The sequence below is a fragment of the Centroberyx affinis genome, unplaced genomic scaffold, assembly GCF_046629955.1.
Source record: "Centroberyx affinis isolate AG114_WGS23_722 - 3 ecotype Tasmania unplaced genomic scaffold, CSIRO-AGI_Caff_v1 ptg002974l_1, whole genome shotgun sequence".
In the NCBI taxonomy this organism is placed as follows: Eukaryota; Metazoa; Chordata; class Actinopteri; order Beryciformes; family Berycidae; genus Centroberyx; species Centroberyx affinis.
The window spans coordinates 122971-148294 of NW_027281082.1; the positions used below are offsets into that span (position 1 = coordinate 122971).

At 43.5% G+C, this 25324-nt stretch overlaps 1 protein-coding gene across 1 annotated transcript; it reads right to left on the bottom strand.

Moving 5' to 3' along the window:
* adm2a (adrenomedullin 2a) lies at window positions 1–14485 on the bottom strand. The gene is made up of 3 exons (XM_071537008.1): window positions 14410–14485; window positions 13717–13982; window positions 1–4156 (listed from the first exon to the last, which is right to left on the bottom strand). Exons 2-3 carry the CDS (start codon window positions 13812–13814, stop codon window positions 3739–3741), a joined length of 516 nt encoding a protein of 171 aa, XP_071393109.1. The 5' UTR covers window positions 13815–13982; window positions 14410–14485; the 3' UTR covers window positions 1–3738.
* Window positions 14486–25324: the final 10839 nt, after the last annotated feature.

The window sequence follows — 25324 nt, forward strand, 5'->3', positions numbered from 1 at the left end:
CTTTATTTTACAGAGAGTGAAGGACATTGTCAAACAGTAACAGTTTAACTACAGTTAAGACTTCTTTTTCTCTCCCACCATAAGGTCACGTTTCAGAAGCAATGGAAAATGTGAGATAAATAGTCTTTGGTGACATACAGATATTAACATACAAAGATAACTTAAATACATAACTTTCTTTAAATAGTTTGGCTGAATATATATTCACAGGTGCACACGATATTCACAATCATCCTGACCCCACATGGAGTGACATCTCACTGACATCTTCAAACACATTCGCAGAAAACCTCATCAAATGCAACATATATATATATACAACAGAAACCTCATCCGTCTTTCACAAGTTCATTACAATGACTGAAATTCAAGTTGTGAGAAACTAACAACACACGTTTGCATTAAAGTGCTTTCCTGTGACCCTAAAAAAAAAAAAAAAAAAGACATCTGACTTTTAATAAATGGGAAAACGAGCGAAAAACAAATTTAGAGCAGAATCTAGCAGGATCTATTTCACACCACTAACACATTTCATTTTTACACGCTAACTGTGCACACGACACTCGTTCCTGTGTCTCTTTGCAATAGGAAGCAGTGACAGTATTTTATTTCGGACTGCTGTAACATGTTTCTCTTGACACACACGGGGAGGTATTAGCGGTTGGCGATCCTACGCGGTTTCCCGAGACAAACGGCGCTTCAGTTGGGACACTCCGGTGACGCAAAGTCTGCGTCTGAATATCGTCACAAAAAACACACGGCGGGAGCGAAATGGGAAGTCCACAGCACAGCTCAAACACAGGAGATAAGTCTGCTGATACGCTGCGTACTGTACGGCTGGCCGAACACAAATACATCACATCACACACATTCCAGAGTGTAGTGTGTGCGTTAAGGTACATTTTTTTTTTAAAAAGTAGAGAGATCCACCAGGGTTTTCAGCGTTTGAAAAGCCTTTTAATGATCCGTCACGAGACATTGATTAGCTCCATTACAGCAAAGAGAATGGCATGTTTCACTTCAGCAAGCCTTTGAACAGATTAGACTTAAAACTACCACCGATTATTACCCTCTGACCTCGAGGCCTCCATGATTACAGACAGACAGAGAGAGGCAGAAAGGGGCGAGAGACTAAGACTGAATATAAAGAGAGAAACCCCACTGTTGATGAAGAACATGAAGACAAAAGAGACAAATAAAATCAGAAGACACAGAGATCAAGATATAGAAGAACACATTATCATATGATGCAGATCACATAATGTAAAGTTATTATTTAGTCAAGTATTGCCAGGTATTTGGTGAGTTTAAACCACTGCTCTTTGAGCAATACCAAACTTTTATGTCTGTAAAATTATTTGCAAAACAAAAGAGCAACAAAATCTAGAAAATAGATATTCCTGTGATTAAAAAATTAATTTAACAATTAGACGATAATCTAAATGTGAACAAAAATCTGGCAGCGGGCCAATATTTTGGCCCATATTCCTACGACAAAACAGATAACCACTGCCCAAGTTAAGATCAGGTTACCATATGGTAAAGGCTTGGAATAGAAGTTTTTAATTATGTAAATACATAATATAACGCTGGCTCTGACTGAAAATGTGGATTTTATAGAGATGGTTGCATTTTCTGTAAGTATAAAGGCTGGTGAAAAGTCAGGATGCTTGTTGAGGGAAGCTTGACTTCGGTTATTCTTGGTCAATCATCCGCCCACCATTTCAGAGACAGACATAAATAGAGAAAAATAAATTTCAGGGCATGTATTTTTAACGGCGTTACGGTATTTTGCTTACAGATTTGAAATTGGGCACTCTTACACCTAAAATTTTGGTCACCCTGGTCTCTCATTACAAACCCACAATGTAACAGTAGAGCTTTTTGCCATGGTCTCGGAGCTACTTTAAACCCATTTAACACACTGCCGTTGCCAACAATATTGGTTTATACAAGGTGTTGTCATGTGCTGCTTTCAGGGAATGTCAGGGACGGCTGACCTGGAGATAGCGGATTCAGTTATTTTCATTAACATCGAATGAAAATCACTGTAACCCGCCACATGCAAAGGCAAGTGTGTATTATTAGAGGCTTGGACTTGGGATTTGAGAGTCTTATTTCGGCCTCCAGCTGGGCAAGGCATGGAATAGGCTTTTTTGTGTTCAGAAATCACAGCAAATGGTGCCCCAAAACATCTCAGGAGTCTACAACCTGCAGCTGAATGGCTGCTGGTCAGGTGAAAAAAAGTCACAAAAATACATTAATTTAGCATGGAGTTTGGTAGCATTTCTCCATTTGGATTTTGACTGGTCCCTTTGCTACAAAGCATCCAGCTCAATGTGATTTAGACTTTTTCATATTCCTGAAATGTGGGATTTAGATGGCTAAGGGGCACAATTAGCTCTGAATCTCTTAATATCTGCAAACTTTAAGTCTGCATGTGTGTGTGTATGTGTGTGTCTCTGTATATTTATGTATTTGTTTGGGGGAGGGTGTATAAGCCACCCTCCCCCTGCTGTGGCGGTGCATATGACTGAAGTGATTAGGTCAGGTTTATTAAACAGCCGTCAACCAAGAGTCCTGACTTACTTATGAATCACGTGAAAGAGCTAATATTTCAGCCTTGGCCCTCGGGGTGGGGGGGTTGGGGGTGGGGGTGGGGAGTGGCAGCAGCGGTACAGTGGGTGCGCTGATCCGTGGCTCCGCGGTTCACTTTGCCACCTGCTGTGCTGTGTTGGCCAACCGGCCGCTACAACGCAGCCCTGAAACTGATCCTTGAGAGTCCCAATGTAGAGATTCCTTCCAAGCAACTGGACCCTCCTCCTTTCTCTTTCCAACGTGCAGTTTCTGTGTGGTTAGTCCTGACTCAGAATGCTATCAAACTCTGGTTTAACTCAAGTGCTGTGGCTGGTTTTCGAATGTAAACTGTGGTCCTGAAACATAAAGTCCTGGGGAGAGACATTCTTTGACCCACCGAGGAAGAAATTCTTTTCGGTTTGGGGGGGGGGGGGTTGCTGACATCAGATAATGGTCTAAAAGTCATAAACCGCTCCAGAGATGTTGAATTTGCCCCCTTGAAATTGTCCTTGCAGTTGTGAGCGGGGCAGGGAGTTCGGAGGTTGGGTGGGTAACAAAAAAGGAGGTAAAAGGGTTCATTGGGTGTTTTCAAGGGGCTTTTGGGAATACATTGGTTTCGACAGGGATCCAGCTCTAAGTTGAGGTTGAAATCCACATTAGGGGGCTTAAGTGTTTGATCAATGAGCCAAGGGCTAACCGCCGCCGGGGAGGTCAGTCGGCATTACACAGACGGGACCGGGCCACTCGACGGTGTTGAAGAGAGCGACGGGCGGACAAGCCTTCATTCTTACATTAACAGGATTAAGATGTCAAACTGGGCCCTCTGAGCTTCTTGAGCGGTCAGGAGGCAGAAACGAAAAGACTTTGACGAGACCCAAATGTCCTTTAAAAGGCAAATGTTCCCAGGGTGGTGAGAGGAATCAACTTGGGGGGTTTCAGAAAGGATTCAGCCGCTCAGGTCACTGAATTTGAATCCTTTTCCACAGAGTAGAGAGGCACAACAGTCATTTGAGAAGAGTGTCATTTTGAGACAGATATACAAAAGTTACGGACTACTTCACGCTCTAATGCAAAGACTATCAGTAATACATTAAGAGATAAATATCTGGAGATATAGATAGACTTGCTGTGGGTGTTTGGACAGGCCAATCCAAGAATAACTCATCCATAACTATGGGGGCTCCTGGGGTTGATGGGGGAGGAGTCTTCTCGCCCGCTCTGGCCAATCAGCTGGTAGAGCCGGTGGCTGAGGTTCTGCACTTGGCAGGTTCCCAGGACACAACCCACTCTCATCAGCTGGGCGTGGTGGGAGTGGTGGTGACCCCCCCGCGACCCCGAGTGGGCGTGGCGACGACTTCTCGCCGCCCTCCGCTGGACCTGCAGACCCTCAGCTGGCTGCGCCCACGCCAGGCCGGGCAACGCCGCTCTCACCCCTGTGGTCGCTGTGTGTCTGAGGAAACCAGGCAGCCATTTTGGGGAGCGGCTGGGGGCTGAGGACGGCGTGGCAGTCTCCGGCTGGCTTCCCGGAGCGAAGGCGGCCTCGTCTGTCTGGCCGCTGAGCTTCTGGAGGAGGTCTGACCTGAGGAGAAGATGGAGGGAGAAAACAGGTGAGACGTCGTCCTGCAGGTGAACATCTGATGCTCATTCATAATCAAACAAAATGTTGATTCTGAGAACTAAAAACAGATCTGACTGCAGTGGAAAAGCAGCACTCTGACTCTGACTCATATCTAATTTTCATATCCAATATCGCAAAACACTCCAAAACCACAAACAATCCCTTTCTGATCTTTTCCGGTCAGATTTAAACCACATTCGTAAGTGGTTTGAAATACAATTCAAATTGCATCTCTGAAATTGCAACTCAGTCTGACCGCTCAGATCGGCTTTCAAGTGTTGCTGGACAGAAAGCGCACTCTTAGTCAGCTTGCACACGCCTGCCTCATTACTATAACAACCAAGGACAGCAAATGATTACACCGAAATCCGATCTGGTCACTTGTAAATTACAGCGTGGACAGTCAGCCTTAAAGAACAGATTCGATCAACAAATCAGACTGGCCTGCTGTCTGAACACACTGTAGCTCTCTGCACAGTTACCCAACATGTGAAGGGTCCGTCACCTGTCCACGTGTGCAGCCTGCGCCTCTCTTAATGCACCAGGAAGGTTAATGGCTTTTCACATGGCCTAAAACAACATGTACTCAGGCTCAACCTCACCGATTACATTGTATAATCAAAACCTGGACATCGCAGCATTTTAATGCCCAACTGGGCTTCAGCAAACAGCGGCCCATGGCAGATTTTTACTTGGTCAGCAGTGTCCTGGGTGTCAATACGAGTCGTCCAGAGGAGCGACTGCACCGCAAAAATATCCATCCCAACAAGTCTTTTACACTAGTACTGTGTTTTAAAATGTGATTTTTTGGAAAACAACTGAAAAAATATGGCAATCTTAGGGTTTTTCCAATGCAAATTTCAATGCAACTTTCTTGAAATTCCTCTTCCTTTTCTTGATATAGTGGAGCGATCTGCCTTATTCTGCCTTGTTTCAAGATGTTGGAAGTTGTTTCTAAAACAAGTGAAACTGTATTGGAAACAAGTAGATTGTTCTCACCCAACAGACAAACTTTTTGTCTTGTTTTGAGACTGAATATCAGACTAAATGACTTGTTAAGATGACATTTTCTACAGTGCGGTTGAGTAGCGGGAACGGGCCGTTCAGCAAACACAGCGCTGGCTGACTGGACTCCTCGCCATCTGTTCATTGTTTGAAAAAGACAGTGGCTGCTCACAACTTGACCCTGCAGCTCCTCACTGAACTGTCACCGCTGTGTTTGTACAAAGCGCTCTGATTCCAGTCACTGAGTCTTAATCAATTACCACTGCTGAAGGTCGGGGGAGCTGTAAATAGGAAAATGCTGTTGCACCTGGCAGCCAGCGGATAAATGTGACAAATATGTTAAATATTAGTAACAGCTTCTCCTCTTGTAATGAGGTTTAAATACAGCAGAGCAAATTTATCTGCAGTGTTTGCTGTTCCTCCTCAAAAGGGAAAATTCTTCCACAGCTTTGGGTTCTGTTCTGTTTCCCCGCGTTCTTTCGGAGAGGCCGCAGCGACGGTTGATCTAATTTTAAAAAAGCGTGTTCCAGTTGTGTAAGTGCTGACTTGTGTTGTTTCGTCACAGACGCCCAGTCTTTACTCGCTGGAATGTGAGAAATCACAGGGTTCTGAGGCAGAAAACCTCGTCTCTTACGGCCTGCGCTGCGGCCGCGGGATCCCTCTCTGAAATGTCAAGGTTTTCGTTTGTTCAGCCATTTTAGCTGGCTAACTGCTAGCGTGTCTGGTAGCCTGTAGAAGCCCTGGTGTCCAACAATGGAAGCGTCTCGATAAATAGATGCATAATGCCAGGGAACAGACAAGCGGGGGCAGGCACTCTTTCCGGGACAGGCTTGTTGTGCCACGGTGCCACATCACCAAGTCACACCCACCTGACCTGCCAAGCTTAGACTGCAAAGGAGATATATTTTCACGGGTCTAAAATACCCATGAAAATTAGCCCATATTCGTCACCTTTGTATGAAACACTCTCATAAGAAAAGAAAAAAACTTAGTTCTTCTACACAGCCTGCCCACAGAGTGCCCTCTTTGTGTATATATAGATATGTACTCTCTGTCTATTTTCTGTTCTCTCGCACTAAATGTGAGGTCCTGTTCCTCTACCATGGGTGCCAATTTTCTGCTATCAAGCTCCATTGTAGGCACGCTGGAAATATCTCAACGTGACGTCAGCTTGTCTATGTTTTGCCAGTTATCTGTGGTGAAAAGAAAAATACAGTACTTATCACCAAAATGGGCCCAGAGATGCAAGGTCCATCACCAACAGCTGTTTTTAAACTGTGTTACAAGTGTTTTAAGATGTGGATTTCTCCTTTAAGTAAAAAAAAAGTGAGCTGGTTTCTTGTGACGTATTCTGAAAAAAAATATTTTTCTTCGGTGAAACAATCTGCAGTGAGGGTTTACTTCTCTTTTTCTTATTTGAATTCTGGTGGAAAAAAAGCTAACACTAAGAGCAGAGGGAGCTCGCCCTGTCACTCCATATAAATCAAGCACAATGAAACGATAAAAGAGGGTAAATAAAAGAGCACTTTAGGGAACGGGCTGATCTGTGAGCGAAACTCGGCGTTGGCACATTGGCATCTGTGAGACTCTCTCCATCACCCTGGGTACACTACCTGAGAGCGAGGGGTGGAACATTATTTACATTTTAGGTTTTTTAGCTGAAGCTCTTATCCTGGACAACCTGAGTGAGCAGGATCAGTGTTTTGCTCATGGACACTTTGGCAGGACAGATAGCGGTCGATGGACAAATTTGTGATCTTTCCGTTACTGGACGGTCTGGTCCGTCTAACCGCAAGTCCACCACCTCGTCCCAGTTTGACATGAACCCTCCAACCCTCAACCGCCCTCCTGAAGCAAAGACTGGACTTTGCATCTCTGCCGGTCTGTATCTAAATCTCCTTGAATTCAGAACGCTGTCTCGAGCCCTTGGTATTCGCCGGCGGCCACTTGGCTAGTCAGGTTGTCTGAACTGGCAGAAAGCCACAAAGACCTTGTGTTTGAGCTACAACAACATCTACTGAGAGAAATACTTCCTGGAAGAGCTGGGTCAAATGAGACAGATTGTGCCCGCTCTTTAAATGAGGTTAAACCGTGTTTGCGTTTCTCAAGTGTTTGGTTTCTAGAGGTATTGTTTGGTTTTCAAGACAGCTATATGGTACAGTACATAGCCTGACCACTTTATCTCACTTGAAGGTGGATACCTTTGCGTTTAATTAAAAGTTTTATTACATAAGCTCTTATATAATAGTTTACAGACAAATACTGTCATCTTTTCTGTTTTTGACTTGACCATGTCTGTGTAATGGAGGACGAAGCCGAGGCCAAGGCCTGAGTCAGCCTGCCCAGAAGCCGCTCCAGTTACAGCCCGATGCTCTTCTCAGCCCTCAGAAAGCCGTTTGGCAGCCACGCTTGTCTGCCAAAAGTTAGAAAAAAAAACCATCATGCAAGGAGGGAGCTCTCTTCACATCACATCTGTTCTCACAAGACGACCTAATTTGGCAATTAAGAGACTAATCTCGCAAATCGACGGTAATGGGAGATCTGTGTGATTGGCAGAGGATCAAAGATATCCGAGCTTCTCTTTCTTTAATTGTTCACCAACCTCTGGTTTTCAACGCCTTGCATGGTCTTAGATTTAAGGGCATTAAGCTACAAGTCCCTCTGACTGAAGATGATTCTGGGGATTTTACAGTTCGATAAAAGGCCAAGCTGATCCCTCTGCACAACCGTGTTTGGTTCTTCTTTTGCGTTAACCCCACAGTGGGCTTCTGCTTCTGAGGTGTGGAGTCAAAACAGAGCGGGGCCTGAGTCTCCCCATGCCGGTGCCGAGCTTTACCAGGTATGCCCCCCGCTGAGACGGGTAAGCCCTCCTCGGTACCAGGCTGCTGATATGCTACACGACTACCGGAAAAGGCTGAAGCTTACCGTGGGCTGCCTTAATCAGCACTAAATATGGCACATTCATCTGTAATCCCCCCAGAAGGTAACAGTGGGGAGATTGTTGTTGGGAAGGAGGAGAGCAGAAATACAGGAAAGGTGATTTATTCCCATATTAAACATTCCCGCTTGTTCTGGAGCAGCTTTCACAACCTCTCGAGTGGGTTATTATGAGAAGTACTTTGTAAAGGCAAAGGGGTGAGACTGCAGCCAGTAAATGACAGACGGAGAGGAAGGCTGCCACGTTAAGAGCTATAACGATGACTCATGGGCGTCTACTCTCTCCTGTTTGCCACATGAGGCGCAGCGCTGCATATGGGATCCAACCACATCACGTCGGGACGGGGGAGACAATCCTCCCGACGTCTTCAGAGGAGAAACGCTATACTTTTACGACTCTGCTGCCAAGTCACTCGCAATCACAACATCAAACAGCAGTTGGCTTTTGTTTCCTTTAAGCCTTTTCATCTATGTTCCCACTATAAGCTGCTCTCCTATATACAGTATACATGCACATTCATGCCTCCCCGATGGTTAGGCTTTCTCTGCGGAGCGGAAACCTGCTCTTTATGGACACGGAGGGTGGAATTTAGGTCTTAGCCACTAATCTACAGAGGAATTCTCTGCCTGGCGGGTCGCTGCTTTCTGTTCCCCCACCTTCTCCGAGCCTGGGTTTGGTCAGGTTGACCCCCACGGCGCATACGACTGTTTATACGGTTCATACGTCTCTGCACAGTCCGAGCCAAGATCTCTGTTTATACCGCAGTCCACATCAGAGAAGACCGTGAGCCACGAGAAGAGGCCTCTCTTGAGACGATTTACTGTAGAGGGAATCCTGGTTTCAATCATTTTGCGAGCGTAAAAGTGGTTTTCTAAGAACGTAAATGAGATAAAGTGAAAGTGACACTCTTTTTATTCGTTGATATGGTGTAAACACGTCAGAATCTAGATAGCAAATCAACATTAAGAGTAAAAGATGGACCCTAAAGCCAACAGCATGTGCTAAGTCGCTTGCCAAACACCACCAAGGCAAGAAGCCACCCTCTGCGAGATTAATTCAGTGAATCTGTTTCTCAGGTAAATATTATGTTAAGACCGTCTGTGTGGGACAACTGAACCTCACACTGCCCTAGTCCAGAGCGAGTTAATAATTTAACGAATCGATAAAGAACACAACTTTGTTTGGCCTAGTAGGAGTCGGAGCAAACTCACGCCCACAGCGCGCTTACGCACGCACACCGACACAGACCGATTTGTCATTCTTGTCACAAGTGGGAGTCACATCATGTCGTCGAACCCCGGTCCAGACGGAAAAGAGGCAGAGTGGGCCGGAGCAGCGAAAGTTTCACCGCAAATCGGCTAACATGTCCTCTGTCTCGCAGCAATGAGCCGCTTCCCACTGCTGGAATCTCTAATGTAAAGCCGCTTCGCTGCTAAAGCCATATTTAACTTGTTGTTTGGCTCCGGACCCCGACTATTTTCCCTTAAGAGAAACCTCAAGCTGTTATGTAAAAACGACAATGAAGGGTATGTCTCGCAAGTGAGCCGAGGAACATGCAATTTCTCCTTGTTAGGAAAAGGGCCTGGAACTGGCCGTCGTTACACAGCATTTGCGGGACAGTGTCGTGTCCTTATCAGGACAGACGGGGACAGCATGGACTCCAACACAGAACGCCGAAGGAATGACAGACATCTCGGACAGAGGAAAAATGTAGAGTAGCCAGGTCTGTCTGTTATTATCAGGCTGTCAGCGTGCGATGGTAACAGAACAGGATGTGCTCTATGGAGTTAAGAGAAGACGGGGAATTTACTGTCCTAATAAAAGCCAGACAGGACATTTATGAGTGATGTGAAAAGAGAGAGAGAATACGTAGAGAGGAGTGTGTGGCAGGAGGAGTGGCAGGAGGATAGTGAGAATCTCTCTCTCATTGTGTGGTCAAAGTCAAAGTCAAATTTATGTGTATAGCCTTTAATCACAGTCTCACACATTTTAACACCCAAAATGAAAACCCTCAATGAGTATGTTTACATGCACACTAATACGCCAATTACTGGGATTAACCAGCTTCAGACATTATTTAGATTACAACATTTACATGGTTCAGTGTAACGCTATTTCTCTAATTACCCGGTTTACATGGATTCATTTAATAATCAGTCTGTAGGTCTAAAGGAACCGATGTACGTAAGAAGCAGCTTTCCCAGCACTTATCTTGTTTGTATTTGCCAACTTTTGACATATACAGTTTGAATTATAAACAAAAAACAACCTGCCCCAAAAAATCTAAAGGTTTGCCAGAAATCTAGGTGTGTTAACCAGATTACGCTGATTATGACCTTGCTCCGATTAAGACGATCAGATGAAGGCGTTAGCATGACAATTTCACTAGTCTGGGGTACTGTCTGAATCGGGTTAAGATTGAATTATTAGGTGTGCACGTCATTGAGAACAAGGGAAAAAGTCACACGAAAACGTCACTATAGGGGAAAAAAATGGAAGACACCCTGGGAAAGGCCTCACAGGGAGGGATCAGGTGTGAAATGGGTGCCAAGAATGGACAAAGATGAAATGTCGATAACAAAATGGAACAGACACAAAATATGCGATATGGGACAGTCTCCTTATACAGCTAATTGTTTTCCTAATGAATCCCACTCAGGTGTTGCATCACCCTCTTAAACACACACAGAGAGAGAACTGACAGAGCTGCAGTGACGAATCATACTGGGAATCTTTTGATGGTTTGAAATAGAAATGGGAAAGACTGGAAGATTGTAGTGAAGTCCACAGTCGGGAAGGCCAGAGCAACACAAACACAGATGGGGATACAGGTTTCAGCTATTAGGTTTCAGTTGCAGGTGTTTCCCGCTTGAACACACACGCTCACACACACACCTTGACGCACACACACACACACACGTATTGGCTTGCCCACCTGCCTCCATTATCCATTATCCTACCAAGTGATTTTCTCTTACAATGTTACGACTCTTACCATTGTAAGAGTTAGATAGCTTCAATCTGTGATGTTTAATACATTCCAGTTATTTTGTGATGAAGTGCTGTAATTTACTTTTTTGCTGTACCCACTTTCCCCTCAACCTGCCTCGTCTGCTTCTGCTTCAGTTAGCGATTTCCTACATTTCCCAGAATGCCTTTCGACAACCCCCCAGAGAACAGGCCTGAACTGGTTCCATTCAGCTGTGCGTTACACAGGCTGCAGGTGGGAGAGAGCGATAGTGATAGTGATAGCATAGTAAGAGCAAGAAAGTGAGTTTTCCGGTCGAATAAAAAGCTAAAGTCACGCGCCCATTACTCAAAACGCAACCTGTCTCTCTGCTGCATTGCATTCTGGTCTCTCTTCTGCTCCTGTGGGTGGAGAAACTGGTCTCTCTCCTCTTCTACGATGGATTTCTCCCTGTATGATTGTTGAACGTCTCTCGGTGCAAAATGGCGGCTCTAGAGAGAAAGAAGCCCTCGCTCTTTGATGCTGAGGGACTGACACCAAAACCTGACGTTTACCGCTGATGTTTTAGATCAATTAAAGTGTTTTAGAGTGGATTTCTCCTGTGATCTGGCACAGATTGACCCTGCCAATATGTCCACCGAATATCGTCCATTTCTTAAAAAAAACCTCCCTTTCTTCCTGCTGAGGTCTGACACACGTCTTCGGATGATTCTTACTGTTCAGTTTCACCTCATTTACACTGTGGTGGTGTTGTTGTTTCTGTTTTCATTACAGACTCACACAGCAGAGCGGCAGCTGTGGCTCTAACATCCACCAGAAGAGGGCGTTCACACACTGAATCATCCACACTCCTCCTCAACACTGCAACTCCAGGCGCCTATTGCATCGCTGGCGGGCTTCCCTGACATTAAAAACTGGGTAGAGCATGTGTGTGTGTGTGTGTGTGTGTGTGTGTGTGTGAGTAAGCGATTTGCACTGTTAGTAATCACACTGGTTGTTGTGTTATTGCCCAATGTCTTATGCATGGTTCTGGGATTAACAACTCTACCACTTATAGGGTGGAAAAATACAGGTGTCACTCAGTTCTCTACATGATACTTTACAATAGCCGATGCTGGTATTTCTGGCTATTCATACACCAGAGAAAAAAATGGTTTTCCCACCTTGGAAATAAATATTTTCCGTACAGAATCGCAGCAAGATTAGACTTAAAGAAAACTTCTATAAACAGAAACAGTCAATTACTCCAAACCATATGAGGATCAAAGGAGAAGAAGAGGAAGAGGAAGAAGAAGAAGAAGAAGAGGAAGAGGAAGAAGAAGAAGAAGAAGGAGGAAAGAAAAGATCATCATTCGTTTGTATTGTACCAAATAATGCACACTTTATTTGTTCATAAAAAATACAAGGGGGAGGGATTCACTGCAATATAGAGGGGTTGAAAATGAACTGAGTTGGGATTATTCACTGCCACAACAATAGCCAAACTTCAGTCACATTTAGATCTGCTGTAATATCCACACACAGCTGCTAAGAAGGCAAGTTTAAAGGATACTTTACAAATATCAAAGTCCCTAATTGGATTATTACCATGATACCATAGGAAATAAACCCATAAAGCACGATAAGGCCACTAAGAACTCACTATTGACTACCAGAGACACCTAAGTTCCTATATGATTTTTAAGAACTTTATAGAAAAAGTTATGGGTGACGTTTTAAAGCACGCTCCTAATCATATCTAAATATGATGTGACCCATGTGTTAATTTGCATATGAGCGATGCCAAACGGTGCCAGTTTTCCCATGCAGCTGAGCCGCTCTGCAGCCTTATCTCAGTGAACAGGGTTATCTCAGGGAGAGTACATTAGGGAAAGGCTTTGACCTTGCACTCCGCATGATCCGCTATCTGCCCGACACAACACTTTCACTTTTACGCACAGTAACCTCGATGTGATATAATAAACATACATGATACAGCTGTTGCGCTCGAGTAGACCTGTGTAGTCTATAGTTGAATAAAATGCGCACAATGGTAAACCTCAAACAGTTCCACCAAATGAAGCTGTAGCCTAGTTTGTGTCTTGTCTAAAGTGCGCCTTTTTTCTACTGACATTTGTGTTCAGTTGTCTAAGTAATAGCCTATAATGAGTCCGTCCACAATGTGAAAGCTAAGAACTATAACGTTACTCCACTTGAAACCGTGTTTAACTGAGATTTTAAAACAGTTGGCGTTATTAGCCTAAAACTAGCAAAATCTTTGTAAAGCACTGCATCTAGTGGCTTATTGACTTTTATAAAACCGCAACACACTAATGTAGGCTAATAAAAAGAATGTAGGCTACATGTTCAATAAACTGTAATAAATACATTATAGCTATTTTAACATTTACCGCCTAACAGTATAGTCCTTGAACACTAGCTAGTCAAACGGGTTGCTTAGCGACACGTAAGTACCGGTGCGAGAGGTGATTTGCGCATTAATATTTAAATTTTGCAACGCGGTCCCAGGTGCGAGTTTATCAGGTATTTTTTTAACGGCTTAGAACGCGACGCAGCCAATCAGAGGTGAAGACCGAAACTATGTGCTTAATAAAGTAGCGTTTCTCCTACCTGCTCTTCCCGGGACGCTCCTCGACCGGCAGAGCCAGCAGCTGCTGGAGGGAGACCAGGCTGATGCAATACACAGTAAGCGGGAGAAGGGACCGCATCTCGGGGCCAACTTTCACTCCCTCTGGGGCAGGAGGGGGCTGCCGGACTACCTGGGCGAAGCTCAACTTCCAAGATTGAAAAAGAAAAAAAGAAAAACTTTCCCCAAAGTTTTATGCTGGGTTCTGATTTGCAGGCCAGGCAATACTGGTGGAGATTGCAGATGAAACCTTGGCAAGAGCAGAAGAAATAAATGATCAATTAAGCTGTTGCTCACATGATATGTAGCTATGTAGCTACTACAACAAATCATAAAACAAAAGAGGTCCTGCTGAAATGCACCCCTGAATTCACTCCCACTTCATTCATTTAGACCACTCACTCACTAGGCTACTTTTAAAACATATGCAATATTTGGATAGGAAATCTCCCAAGTGATTTCCACATCTAAACTTCTGCATATAAAGCCATTACAATGTCCATATATTCATAAAACAAAAGAAACAAACTTTTCCCCTACAAAAAGAATTCCATATTCATCTGAAAATGCCCAAAAATGCATGCTGAGTCTGTTTTAAAATAATTGTGTTAACTGTTAAAATTCATCAACACAACTTAAGAAAATGTGCTCTTAATGCAAGTGAAGAAAATGCTTACCCCTCTCGGTATTTATAAGGCAGAATCTGGAGTTTGTAGTAAGTATTTTCCCACGGATCCAAACGTGTTGGTCAAGATCAAGTTCTGTAGTCTGAGCGCCTGATGACATTGTGGGTTTAAATAGGCGGAGTGGGCGGAGTTCGCCGCCGGTGGGCAACAAAGGTGTTATATTCAGATAGTGACTGTATTGCCACTCATTCTCTGAATATCCTGCATGGATCTGGAAGGCAAACTCAAACCTAAAGTTTGGCTGAAAAATAAGTCTAAGGCAGTGTGTATTGTGGGGCAACTAAGAGTCAATACCTTTATGAAAAGAACTATAGTAATCCTATAATACATCTTAGAAAGATACTATACAAAACTAAGTTAGCAAAACCATAAGTCCCCATAGGAATATTATAGGAATATCGTAGTGATACTATTGGAGCTTGATAAAGCATGACAACATCACTATAATCTCACTATTGAGCACCACAGACACTATAAGGAACTATAAGAATATTATAGGAATATTATAGAGATACCATAGGGGATGGAAAAATACCATAAAGCACAATAAAAGATCACTATAAACTTACTATTCAGCATCAAAGACTCACTTTCAGTTCCCAGGAATATTATAGGAATATCATGGAGATACCATAGGAGATGGAAAAATACCATAAAACACAAGAAAGTTTACTATAAACTTACTATTCAACACCACAGACTCACTTTCAGTCCCTATAGTAGTATTATAGGAATATCATAGAGATACCATAGGAGATGGAAAAATACCATAAAGCACAATAAAAGATCACTATAAACTTACTATTCAGCATCAAAGATGCATTATAAGTCCCTATAGGAATATTATCGGAATATCATAGAGATACCATAGGAGCTTAAAAACACAATAAAGCTCAATAAGGTCACTATAAACTTATTATTGGGCACCACAGACACAATAAATCCCTATAGGAATATTATAGGAATATCATATTGACACTATAGTGGATAAAAAAGTGCCATAAAGTAGCCCACAATAACTTTATGGCATTTAAAAAAAAAAGTTAAAAAGTGCCATAAAAAATACAATAAACTCACTATTGAGCACCACAGACACACTATAAGTCCCTATAGGAATATTACAGGCTGATTGATTTTTCATTAGGGTTACGCTATCTTAATGAACCATGTGGAGCCTTCTTGAAATAACCTAGATTCTGTTGAATTTTTTTTCTGCAGTTCGTCTTCCGGGCCACTCCCTCCTCCTGCCTCTTATCACTGCTGTCAGCCAAGTGTGTAGAACAGATAGAAAGAGATGGGAGTCCCTTCTCAGATTCCCCAGAATTACTAGCATTGCCACACCCACAGCTGCATCACTGCCACATGAAGCGCCATTGATAAATTATAGAGCTGAATGTTTCCTTCACACGTGCCACTTTATTGCTGTTGTCATTGCTTTCTTGGAAGCACCAATTAGGGAAACACAGCTTTTATTTGTGTGATTCATAAGGAAGCGGTATAATGTGCAGAAAGAGTCAAGTTATTTCTTTGTGCTTCATGAGTTTAACTTTCCCCTACTTCACCAAACCACTAATCACTTTCATTTGTGTTTTCAGGCGTGTTATAACTAGGGTAGATATGTCACATGTCTAAACATGCATCTTACAACTCTGTTGTATGACTCAGATGAATCCCGTGTCAGGATTCATCATGTATAGTGTCCAAGCTGCAAACATTCCTTCCTTCCTGTTTGGCCTGATTGACTGATGAGGCCACACACTTGGAATACATACACCTGATCCTACGTGAAATGCGGTTATGTAATTTTAATTTCTGAGAATACATGTACAGTGACTTGTGTTTCCTGGTACTGGAGAGATACTGGACATCTAGCAGGGCGAGCAAAACACAGGGTAACAACTGTGAAACAGAGAGACTCCATGAGAAATTTAGGGATGCATTATTTGTTATTTCAGTGTGTGAATGTCCCTTTTTTTTCTGGTTCTGAAACCGTCTCGGTCTCTTAAAGACCCGGTCCTTAATCCAAACATAAACAAAAGGGGAGTCCTGCCACAGAAAGTTTTGCGTATATTAGGGCTAAACATTTTTTTTTTTCACTTTCACTTTAGTCTAACAGAACTTTTGGCACAAGGGCTGATAGTATGACTGCAAAGCATCAGTTTTGTGTGCATCCTATTTACTGTAGAACATCCAAAGGGTTTGGGAGGCTTTACAGCTGTATGACTTGAAGGAAAAACGATGGAGTTTGATAGCAGAAAATGTTTCACAGATCTAAAACATCAGCGGTAAACGTCAGGTTTTGGTGTCAGTCCCTCAGAGGGCTTCTTTCTAGAGCCGCCATTTTGCACCTAGAGACATTCAACAATCATACAGGGAGAAATCCATCGCAGAAGAGGAGAGAAAGACCAATTTCTCCACTGACAGGAGCCTCAATAGACCAGAATGCAATGCAGCTACAAGACGGGCTGCGTTTTGAGGTACACCAAAAGTAAATTAAAACACTTCATCACAGAAAAACTCACAGAATTCACTGAGCATCACAAACTGATGATATCTGACACTGTGAGAGTATCCATGGGGGATTCTTCCTTTAAGAACAAGATACAAGTCATGTGAATCGCCATAGCTTCCTAATGAATTAATCAAGAATCTGTGTATTGTGCAGTATGTGTGCTACAATGTGTACTGCAGCACAATGTGTACTCATTATTGCCAGTTCATGTACAGAAAATCCATGATCTTGGCTTTAATGTGTTACGTGATGCATGTCCTGTGTGAATGTGAAGCGTTTTCTGAGTGATATTCATTCAGACAGATTCGTTAGTGACAGTTGCCAACTTCTCACCCTCGCTGCTATCGTCTTACAGCTCGGCCGCGCTGAGGCCTTTGATCCTCTCCACTGGTTTCTCACGTACTTTCCTCTCTAAGTTATAATACCATCAGAGTTAGTGGCACACTGGGACCCAGCCTATGGTCGCCTAATCCAGGTTTGGCTCGGCCTCAGTTTCCCAGGGAGTGATGATAGCGATGGAATAAAGCCAATTTGGGTTGTGTTACCAAATCATAAAAGTAAACACAAACTAATTTCTATTGGAAAATCTGTTCTACCTCTCTCCTTCGTGCTTGTTTTCTCAAGTATGACTCTTACATGATCTCTCTTTGTTGCTGATAATGTTGGTGATCTAAGAATTGCAACTTATTTTTCTGTTGCACTCACAATATAATGTTATTATGGTCTGCAGTTATTTCATTCGTTCAAACATATTGAATATTATACCTCAGCGACCTTCACTCAGTATGACCTGTTGATTTTGAAATGACACGATTATAAAACGTTCATGAAACATTTCCCAACACAGAAGGCTGATGGTAACTCATTTATTTCTCAAACTTTTTCTCTTCTCACCTCTCTCCCACCTCACGCCCACTGGACGTCCCATTGGCTGTGGAAACAGGTCAGGTCTTCCCCGGTTCTGACCCATTTATGTAACAGTCCGCTGGCATGTGACCCAGCCGGTGAATCTGTACCCGCTGGGCACTGAACACAGGCTTGCCGTCCGGTTTGATCTCTCAGTCATGCCCTGGCTTTACTTTTGTTTTATGTGGCAATTAGCGAACATGAGTAAGTGCTCTGTGAGCGCGGCACAGACTGCGTTTAAAAGAGCCTCCAGCCTCCTGGCTTTGAACCCCTCCGAAAAGTTGGGGGACATAGTCGACTGATCAAAGAGTAGAAGGACCTTTGATTGATTGTGCGGTTTTCTCTGTCTTGTCTTAGTCAATATGAATGTTTGATTGGGCAAGACCGGGACACAGACTGTCTGATGGGTTGCATAAACAGTACAAATAAACAATGTTGTTTCATGAGACCTGATAAAGAGTCAAGCAAACTCTATTACATGCATTAAAGCTATAATATGCAACCTGTGTGTTGTTTGAGCATTGTTTCCCACCATCCTCCCCCTCAGTTTCAATTTCCCGCCCCATCACTTGTCAGTCATCTTGATGAGCTGTCTACCATGAAACGGCATCTAGCCTGAAGCTGAGGTAACGGACATCTATAAAGCCTCCATGGGTGTTAAAGAAGCAGAAGTTGAACACAGCCAATCTGCAACAAAAATCAACGCTGATGTTCACTGTGTTTTTAATGTTTAGCTTTGCTGTTCTTTCATGTCTTACTGCTTTCCTCTATTGTTGATGTTGCTATGGCTTCCCTGGACTGTGGCCATTAGCCTCACCTTGATAGCCACAACCCAACTCTCCAAACGGTACACACCCCAAAATGTCCCAAGCATCATTGAAGATTTCAGACAAATTAAATTTCAGTCAGTTTCAGGCAAATACAGGGATTTCGGCATGTACACACACAGGGTGACAGACAGAGACAGGCTGTTCATGTATAATATTATCTTATTGTTGTTTTATTGTAAAAACGTTACACATTGTAGCTTTAATGCTGTGTAGGAGTCTGTGCTGTAATGTGTTTGTGGCGGTCAGGCGATGTGTTTCAAGCAGGAAGCAGCAGATAAACACAGCAGCTCGGTGCTCGAGTGTCCAGAATACGGCTCTCAAACTAGGTGGCTTGTGTTACAAAACAAATTAATCATTTTAGCACTGGCGATGTGAATGAAGTGGCTGAGCTGGAGGACTTCATATACAAACACACAACACCTGTGGCTTGGAGGAGGACATATGTGGGAGAACTCGGTCCCAATAACAGCTTTCCCAATCCGCCTGTTTGTCCCTGCACAGTCACGTGCAGCACCTGATCTGGCTGGGAATTGGAATATTTTCTCGATTCTCTGTCTCACTCTCTTTCTCGTTGCATTAACAGCAATCCACTTGCTCCTCTGCCCCATATGGAGTCTGTCTCACCCGTTACAGTCATCCCCATTCAAACTGAAGCAACACATGGCCAGAGATAGTCAGGTTGTAAGTCTCTTGCCTCCTGGACTGGATCCTGTTTCTCTGCTCTATCGCTGTGTGAATTAAGGTGAGCAGCCTGCATCAACATCTCCATCAAACATCTATCTTTTGTGTTGATTCCCATTTCTAGTCTGTAGATATGAATAATGTATAATAAAGCACACCTCAGTAACACAACCATACGTTTCCTCATGCTTTTCTGCTCCTTCCATAAATAAGTTGACACAACCAGAGATTACTATCGACGTTCTATTTTGCTGTGTATGTTGTGGTCATGTTTGGGTGAATGTAAGCCCCCCCCCTCAGAAATACTGGGTGTACAGTTCGTCTGGTCTCACCGTCTCCAGCCTTCCCCCTGAGTCTGGTTTATTTTATCAGGGACCGCAGTGTGGTAGTTCTCTAATGATTGCTGCCCCCTAGTGAACCTCATTTTAAAGTGAACCACATGTTACATTAGCAGAGTATACAGTAGCTCCTGCTGAAAGAGGCGCTATGCCAAACACACATGGTTTTGGCTTCGTATGAGGGGCCAACCTAGGTTAACCCCCCAGATACAAAATAAATATCATTTATCAGTATGTTTGGAATACAAAAACAAATATTATATTAGGGGGTTTTCTTGTTTTATACAAAGGTTGTTGCCCAATTCACCATTAAATCCCTATGAAGAATCAATTTAGAGACATTTTCCCACTGATTTTACCATCCTGCTTGTGTTCCTCTTGGCTCCTTCAGTAAACTTTATTTACATAGCTTGTTTGAGACGGTGCACAATCAAGTTTGTTTGAACGGTTTGTTGTCTCTGCCTGAGGTCCCTCAGTCAAGTTTGTTTGGCATGGCTACTTACCAGTGCAGCGGCGTTATGGGAGGAGGAGTTAACAGGACAGTTGCTGTGCCAGTTTAGCCGTTTCAGGGGCAAATGAGGGATCCGGTTTCAGTGTGGGAAAGATGAAGGCGAGGCAGATAACAGCGGAGCTCCCAGAAAAGACGGCACCTGATGAAAGAGAATAGGAATTTCACTAGATATTTAGCAGGGAAATTCTCTTTTGTCTCACCCCTCAAGACGCTGTGGGTTCGAACCTCATGTCCTGCGCTGCATGTCACCCCTCGCTATCTTTCTTGTCTCTGGCCCAATCCCAAACCAGCCCCTAACCCCTCGCCCTATCCACTCCCCCTCCCTTTGCGCGTTCACGTGGAGGGTTCGCCATATTAAGGGCCGTCCCAAACCAATTAGTGGGAGTGTAAGTGGACTGTTAAACCCTCCAATAGCAAGTCTCGAATGTCAGCTAGCAGGAAGCGCACCTGCAACAGGAGACTGGAGGAAACACCAGACAAATGTGAAGTTCCGCCTATCTACTTTGTCAAGTATTTTTGATCATTCACACACACCTTTGTTTTCCTCACGCTGACTTTACAGCCTCAAACAAAATCATGGAATGTGTGGTGAAGTTTAAAACTAAAAAAGGAGAATATCACTTTGTCCATAAGGTCGCTTGGCTTGTAGCAAACCCATAAATGCCTTTATGCATGCAAACAAAAATAGTCCAGTTTACTTCACATTTCATTCTCATGGTTTTGGATGTTATGTGTTTACAGAGACAGTTGCAACCTGTCATTGTTGCCTCTCCGTGCGAGCAGGGCTTCTATCGGTTGCCATGGTGATGACTGCTTCCAATTCTTCCGGTAGAGTGGCAACAGCGTCCCATAGTTTGTCAATTCATTTCTACCCTCCCCCTTCATCCGAGGGCACCTCCACAGCTGCGAGTGTGACTTGATTTGGAGTGACACTTGGTAGTGAAGTGGTAGTGGTTTGAGATTGGGCCTCTCTCTCTCTGCACTGTGTACCGGGAGGTCAGAGGTCAGAGGTCAGAGGTCAGCAGCCCTGGAGTTCTTGGGGATTCAGCGTCTTGCTCGAGGACACTTCAGCAGGACGGATGCTCGCCGACACGGGAAGCTTGAACCCACCGCGCCACCCAGCTGCCACAACAAAGACACACAAGTGATAACATCAGCGAGTAACCGCATTAATAAAATAAATGAGAGGTTCCAGAGGGTTAACAGGTATATCATGTATGTATATCACAGCGTTGTGGGTTTGAACCCTGGCTCATGTCATGTGTTCCTGTCTCTGTGCACTTTATGTACTCTCTAGTGGAACAGAAATCTAGAAATGAGTGGCTTTGCAACAGCTGTGGTAAGAACATACTGTAACACTGATCTTGGCGCTCTCTACTGTCTCTGGATGAAAAGTCCCGAGAGAGACCGCCTTGTTCACTCATTTACATCTCTCGGGTTAAAAAAAAAACCCCACTGAAAATTCATATACATATATATATATGCAATTTGATGCATTAATTTACCAAAGTGTCTTACTGCATATATTTTAAGTATGGGCCACCCCAGTAGGAATAAAACCCCACTTGTTCCTCATTCCACTGGGAAATTTTATCTGACTCATCTTATTTTTCTTTCCAGAAGTCTATAGATTGTTGCACCTGGATTCATTATGTAGAGTGCAGTTTTTAAAGTAATGAAATTTGCAGTACACTACAGAAATATGGAGTATCTATATAATTGAGGACATACTCCAGATAAGTAACACTGACATATTTCTTATCCAGTGGCATCTTCGCCAGGTGTTATGAGTGAAAACACGATTAGTTACAAAGCAGGAGGATACACAGTAGTTTACTGTACACAAAGCGCTTTGCCACATTCCCTTTGCTTAAACAGGAATGGATGCACTCCAATGACAGCAGCGAGATACATGAGAGGGGGAGCTGTTTATTTGTATATGGTTTATCAGCCACCGTCCTACTTGAACAGTTTCATGTTTTCAGTTGCTTGCTTTCTGTCTCTGCTTGCCGCTTACACATGGGGAAGTGAAATTACTGGATGCGATGCCTGCTTAATGAAGTATTTCCATGTTCAATACTTCACCTGAGATGAAGCGCAGCTAAATAGCACATGGCCCATGAAGAGCAGTGATGTGCAAGAGGCCTTCAAACCACTTCCTGTCTCTCGGTTAGTCGACAGGAAGTCACATGATTTTTGCATCCTGCACAAGAGTGGCTGTGTGCTGTGAGTGGGCTGCATGCATGAGTTACACAGAATCAGTGACAGGATGGGACCTTGTCTGTCCTCTTCTTCTGCTTCTTCTTCTTCTTCCGCCCTATAAATGAAAGGTGAAAGAAGTACATTAGAGATGAATGAAAGGGCTGTGAACGGGAGACAGAGATAGCAAAGCAACACACACTCATATTCCCCCAAATTCTGCAAGTGAATTGTTAGTTTGAGGAGTATGAGGTCATCTTAGGCTTCTCTCTGCCTCATTCACAGATAATTAAGCACTATGATGTTTGCTGAGTCTGTCTAGGAAAGACAATTTCATTACAGTGTTTTTACTGTCCTGAGGGGAGAGTCTGGGAGATCGCACTGCTCTCCCTCTCTCTCTCAAATTCAATTTCAAATCTGCTTTATTGGCATGACAGAAAGGATCTATGTTGCCAAAGCATTTGCAAAGGATAAGTCAAATAAATAATGGATAATGAATAATTTAAGTCAATATATAACAATACAGAACATTGGGAGGGGCGGGGAGCATTTCTGACAAGACAAAATTTACAAAATCATTTTCAATATTTACATTTTCTCCCATATTTGGTGGCATTTAGATACAAACTTTGCAGCAATGTTGATCGTTTCTTGCTTTTCTCCTAATAACATCTTGAGCTTTTCTGTCTCAGTCACTGAATGAAATGTTGGGCTGTTGGACATGATGGCGGGCAGGTAAACTTCTCTGACCTCTGTATATTTTACACAGGACAGCAGGAGGTGTCTCTCTGTCTCTATTTGTCCTGACTGGCACTGGGAGCAGATTCTGTCTTCCCTGGCCTGCCATGCCTTTCTGTGTCGTCCCTCTCCCTCTCTCTCTCTCTCTCTCTCTCTCTCTCTCTCTCTCTCTCTCTCTCTCTCACGCTCTGGCAATCTGTCAAGTGTGGTTCAAGGTTAGGATTTAGCAAGCGTCAACTGTAAGAAACAAAACCAGCCCCCGTGACCTCAGTGACTCCTTGAAAATAGCATTCACAAAGCAGTCAACAACAACGACTTATCGACACGCACTTTATCTCCCATTCACATTATGTTCGCTGTTAGAAGCTTTGTTTATCAAACGGTAACGGTGTCAACTCCTCTCCGAAGCCCGAGTCTCAGATAACTAAGATAGCACTTGTGTGAGAAAAGTGGGAGAGAAGTTGTTACTGAGGGTTGGATAAAAAAAAAAAAAAACTGTTAGAGAAAAATGTGACATATCATGCTCGGGGATTGTTTTTCAATCCCGCAGCGATAAGCACTTTGGGTCAAAGGTCACGGTGCAGGAAGTGTTGGAATTCTCTCAGGGCCGCTGACAGCGCTGACAGCCAAGGACGGGCCACACGGAGGAGGGCCATCAAGCCTCCATCGAACCCCGTTTACATGCTATCTGCCTGTCAGACAAGGTTTTCTAGCTCACCCCAAAATGAACGTTTAGTCATTATCTACTCACTGCCAAGTAGCTCCATTTAAGTTGGTTGGAACAACAAACACATGAGTTTGCCCCCATAGCTCCATCTCAGCTTTCCCCCAAACTATTAAGTGAAGAGAACCATGTTACAGCTACAATAAAGCAAATGTCCAATCTCTCCAAACAGCTCGTGTAGCATAATTGAAGTGTTTTGTAGCCAAACAATTGCACTGTGGGTCCAAAAGTCCAACATTTATCTCTTTATCTCCTATATTTTCCTTACTGACAAGACTCTGTTTGCTACTATAGTGTGCTTATGTGATCAGAGCATCATCAGTGAGGAAAATATAGGAGATAAAGAGGTAAATGTTGGACTTTTGGACCCACGGTGCAATCGTTTGGCTACTTTGGCTGGTTTGAGAAATTTGATGGACAAAAATTGTATGCTTTTTTGGAGCTGTAAAACAATGGCACTGTCCACTTCAATAGTTTGGGAGAAGGCTGAGATGGATCTACTGGAGTTAACTCGCTGTGTGTTTGGTGGTCGTATGAAGTTCAATAGAGTTTTGACTGACATGGGGGTGAGAAGATAATGGCTGAACTTCCATTTGGGGTGAAATATTCCTTTGAATGACTTTAGTATTCCCATCACAGGCAAGCATCTTACTAAATCTATTAATTCCCATGCAAAATCTGAGCAGACCATGCTCCACATTAAAGATGCAGCAGCTTTGAAACTGTAGTGATTGTCCAGTAAAACTCACAGGCAGCAGAAACATAAGCAGCCACAGGCATAATGGGGATCTGTAGGTCAGAAGTAGCTCGGGACAGTGTCAGCACACATAAATGAGAGCTCCTCCTACTCTCCATAACAGCATCTCCAATGCTTCTGAGGCAGACTAGCAAAACACAGCACATCTCCCTTACCGGTAGATCGGTAATTAAAGCCCCAGCTACAACACAAACAGTTACAGGAACCTATAGTTTAGACTTTTACCAAAACAACATATATTCCTGGCCACATTCAAGGCACGTGTACATATTTATAAACATAAATGAGAAGTGTTGAAGCCATTCACACAAAACAATATGAAACTCAAATTATGACTTGGCTACAGAGACCACCTTTTTTTTTTAACGTCATTCTTGTTTGTCTGAATGACATTACATAACATACGTTGAGGCCTGTCATTAATGTGTCACACAAGCTATTTGGAGAGAGAGAGAGAGAGAGAGAGAGAGAGAGAGAGAGAGAGAGAAATGTTGGCATATGAACAAACCTATGTAACTCCCTCACACATTATCTATTGTGAGTCCATTGAGTCCATTATATTTTACGGTCAGACTTGCATTGGCCCCTGAGGTGGCTTGGCTCCTCACATGGGACATTCCTGCCGTGCTGCCCCTCCCTGGAAGTCCCTCACTGCGCAGACTCGTGGCTCTCCGCTGTCAGGGCAAGGCAGATTGACAGTATGGCGGCGG

What these genes read in the sequence shown, in the direction of transcription:
- adm2a (XM_071537008.1), bottom strand. Translation starts at nt 13,814, where the DNA reads ATGCGGTCCCTTCTCCCGCTTACTGTGTATTGCATCAGCCTGGTCTCC. An exon ending in GAGCGTCCCGGGAAGAGCAG is followed by an intron (nt 4,157 to 13,716) that starts GTAGGAGAAACG and finishes TCTTCTCCTCAG; the next exon opens with GTCAGACCTCCTCCAGAAGC.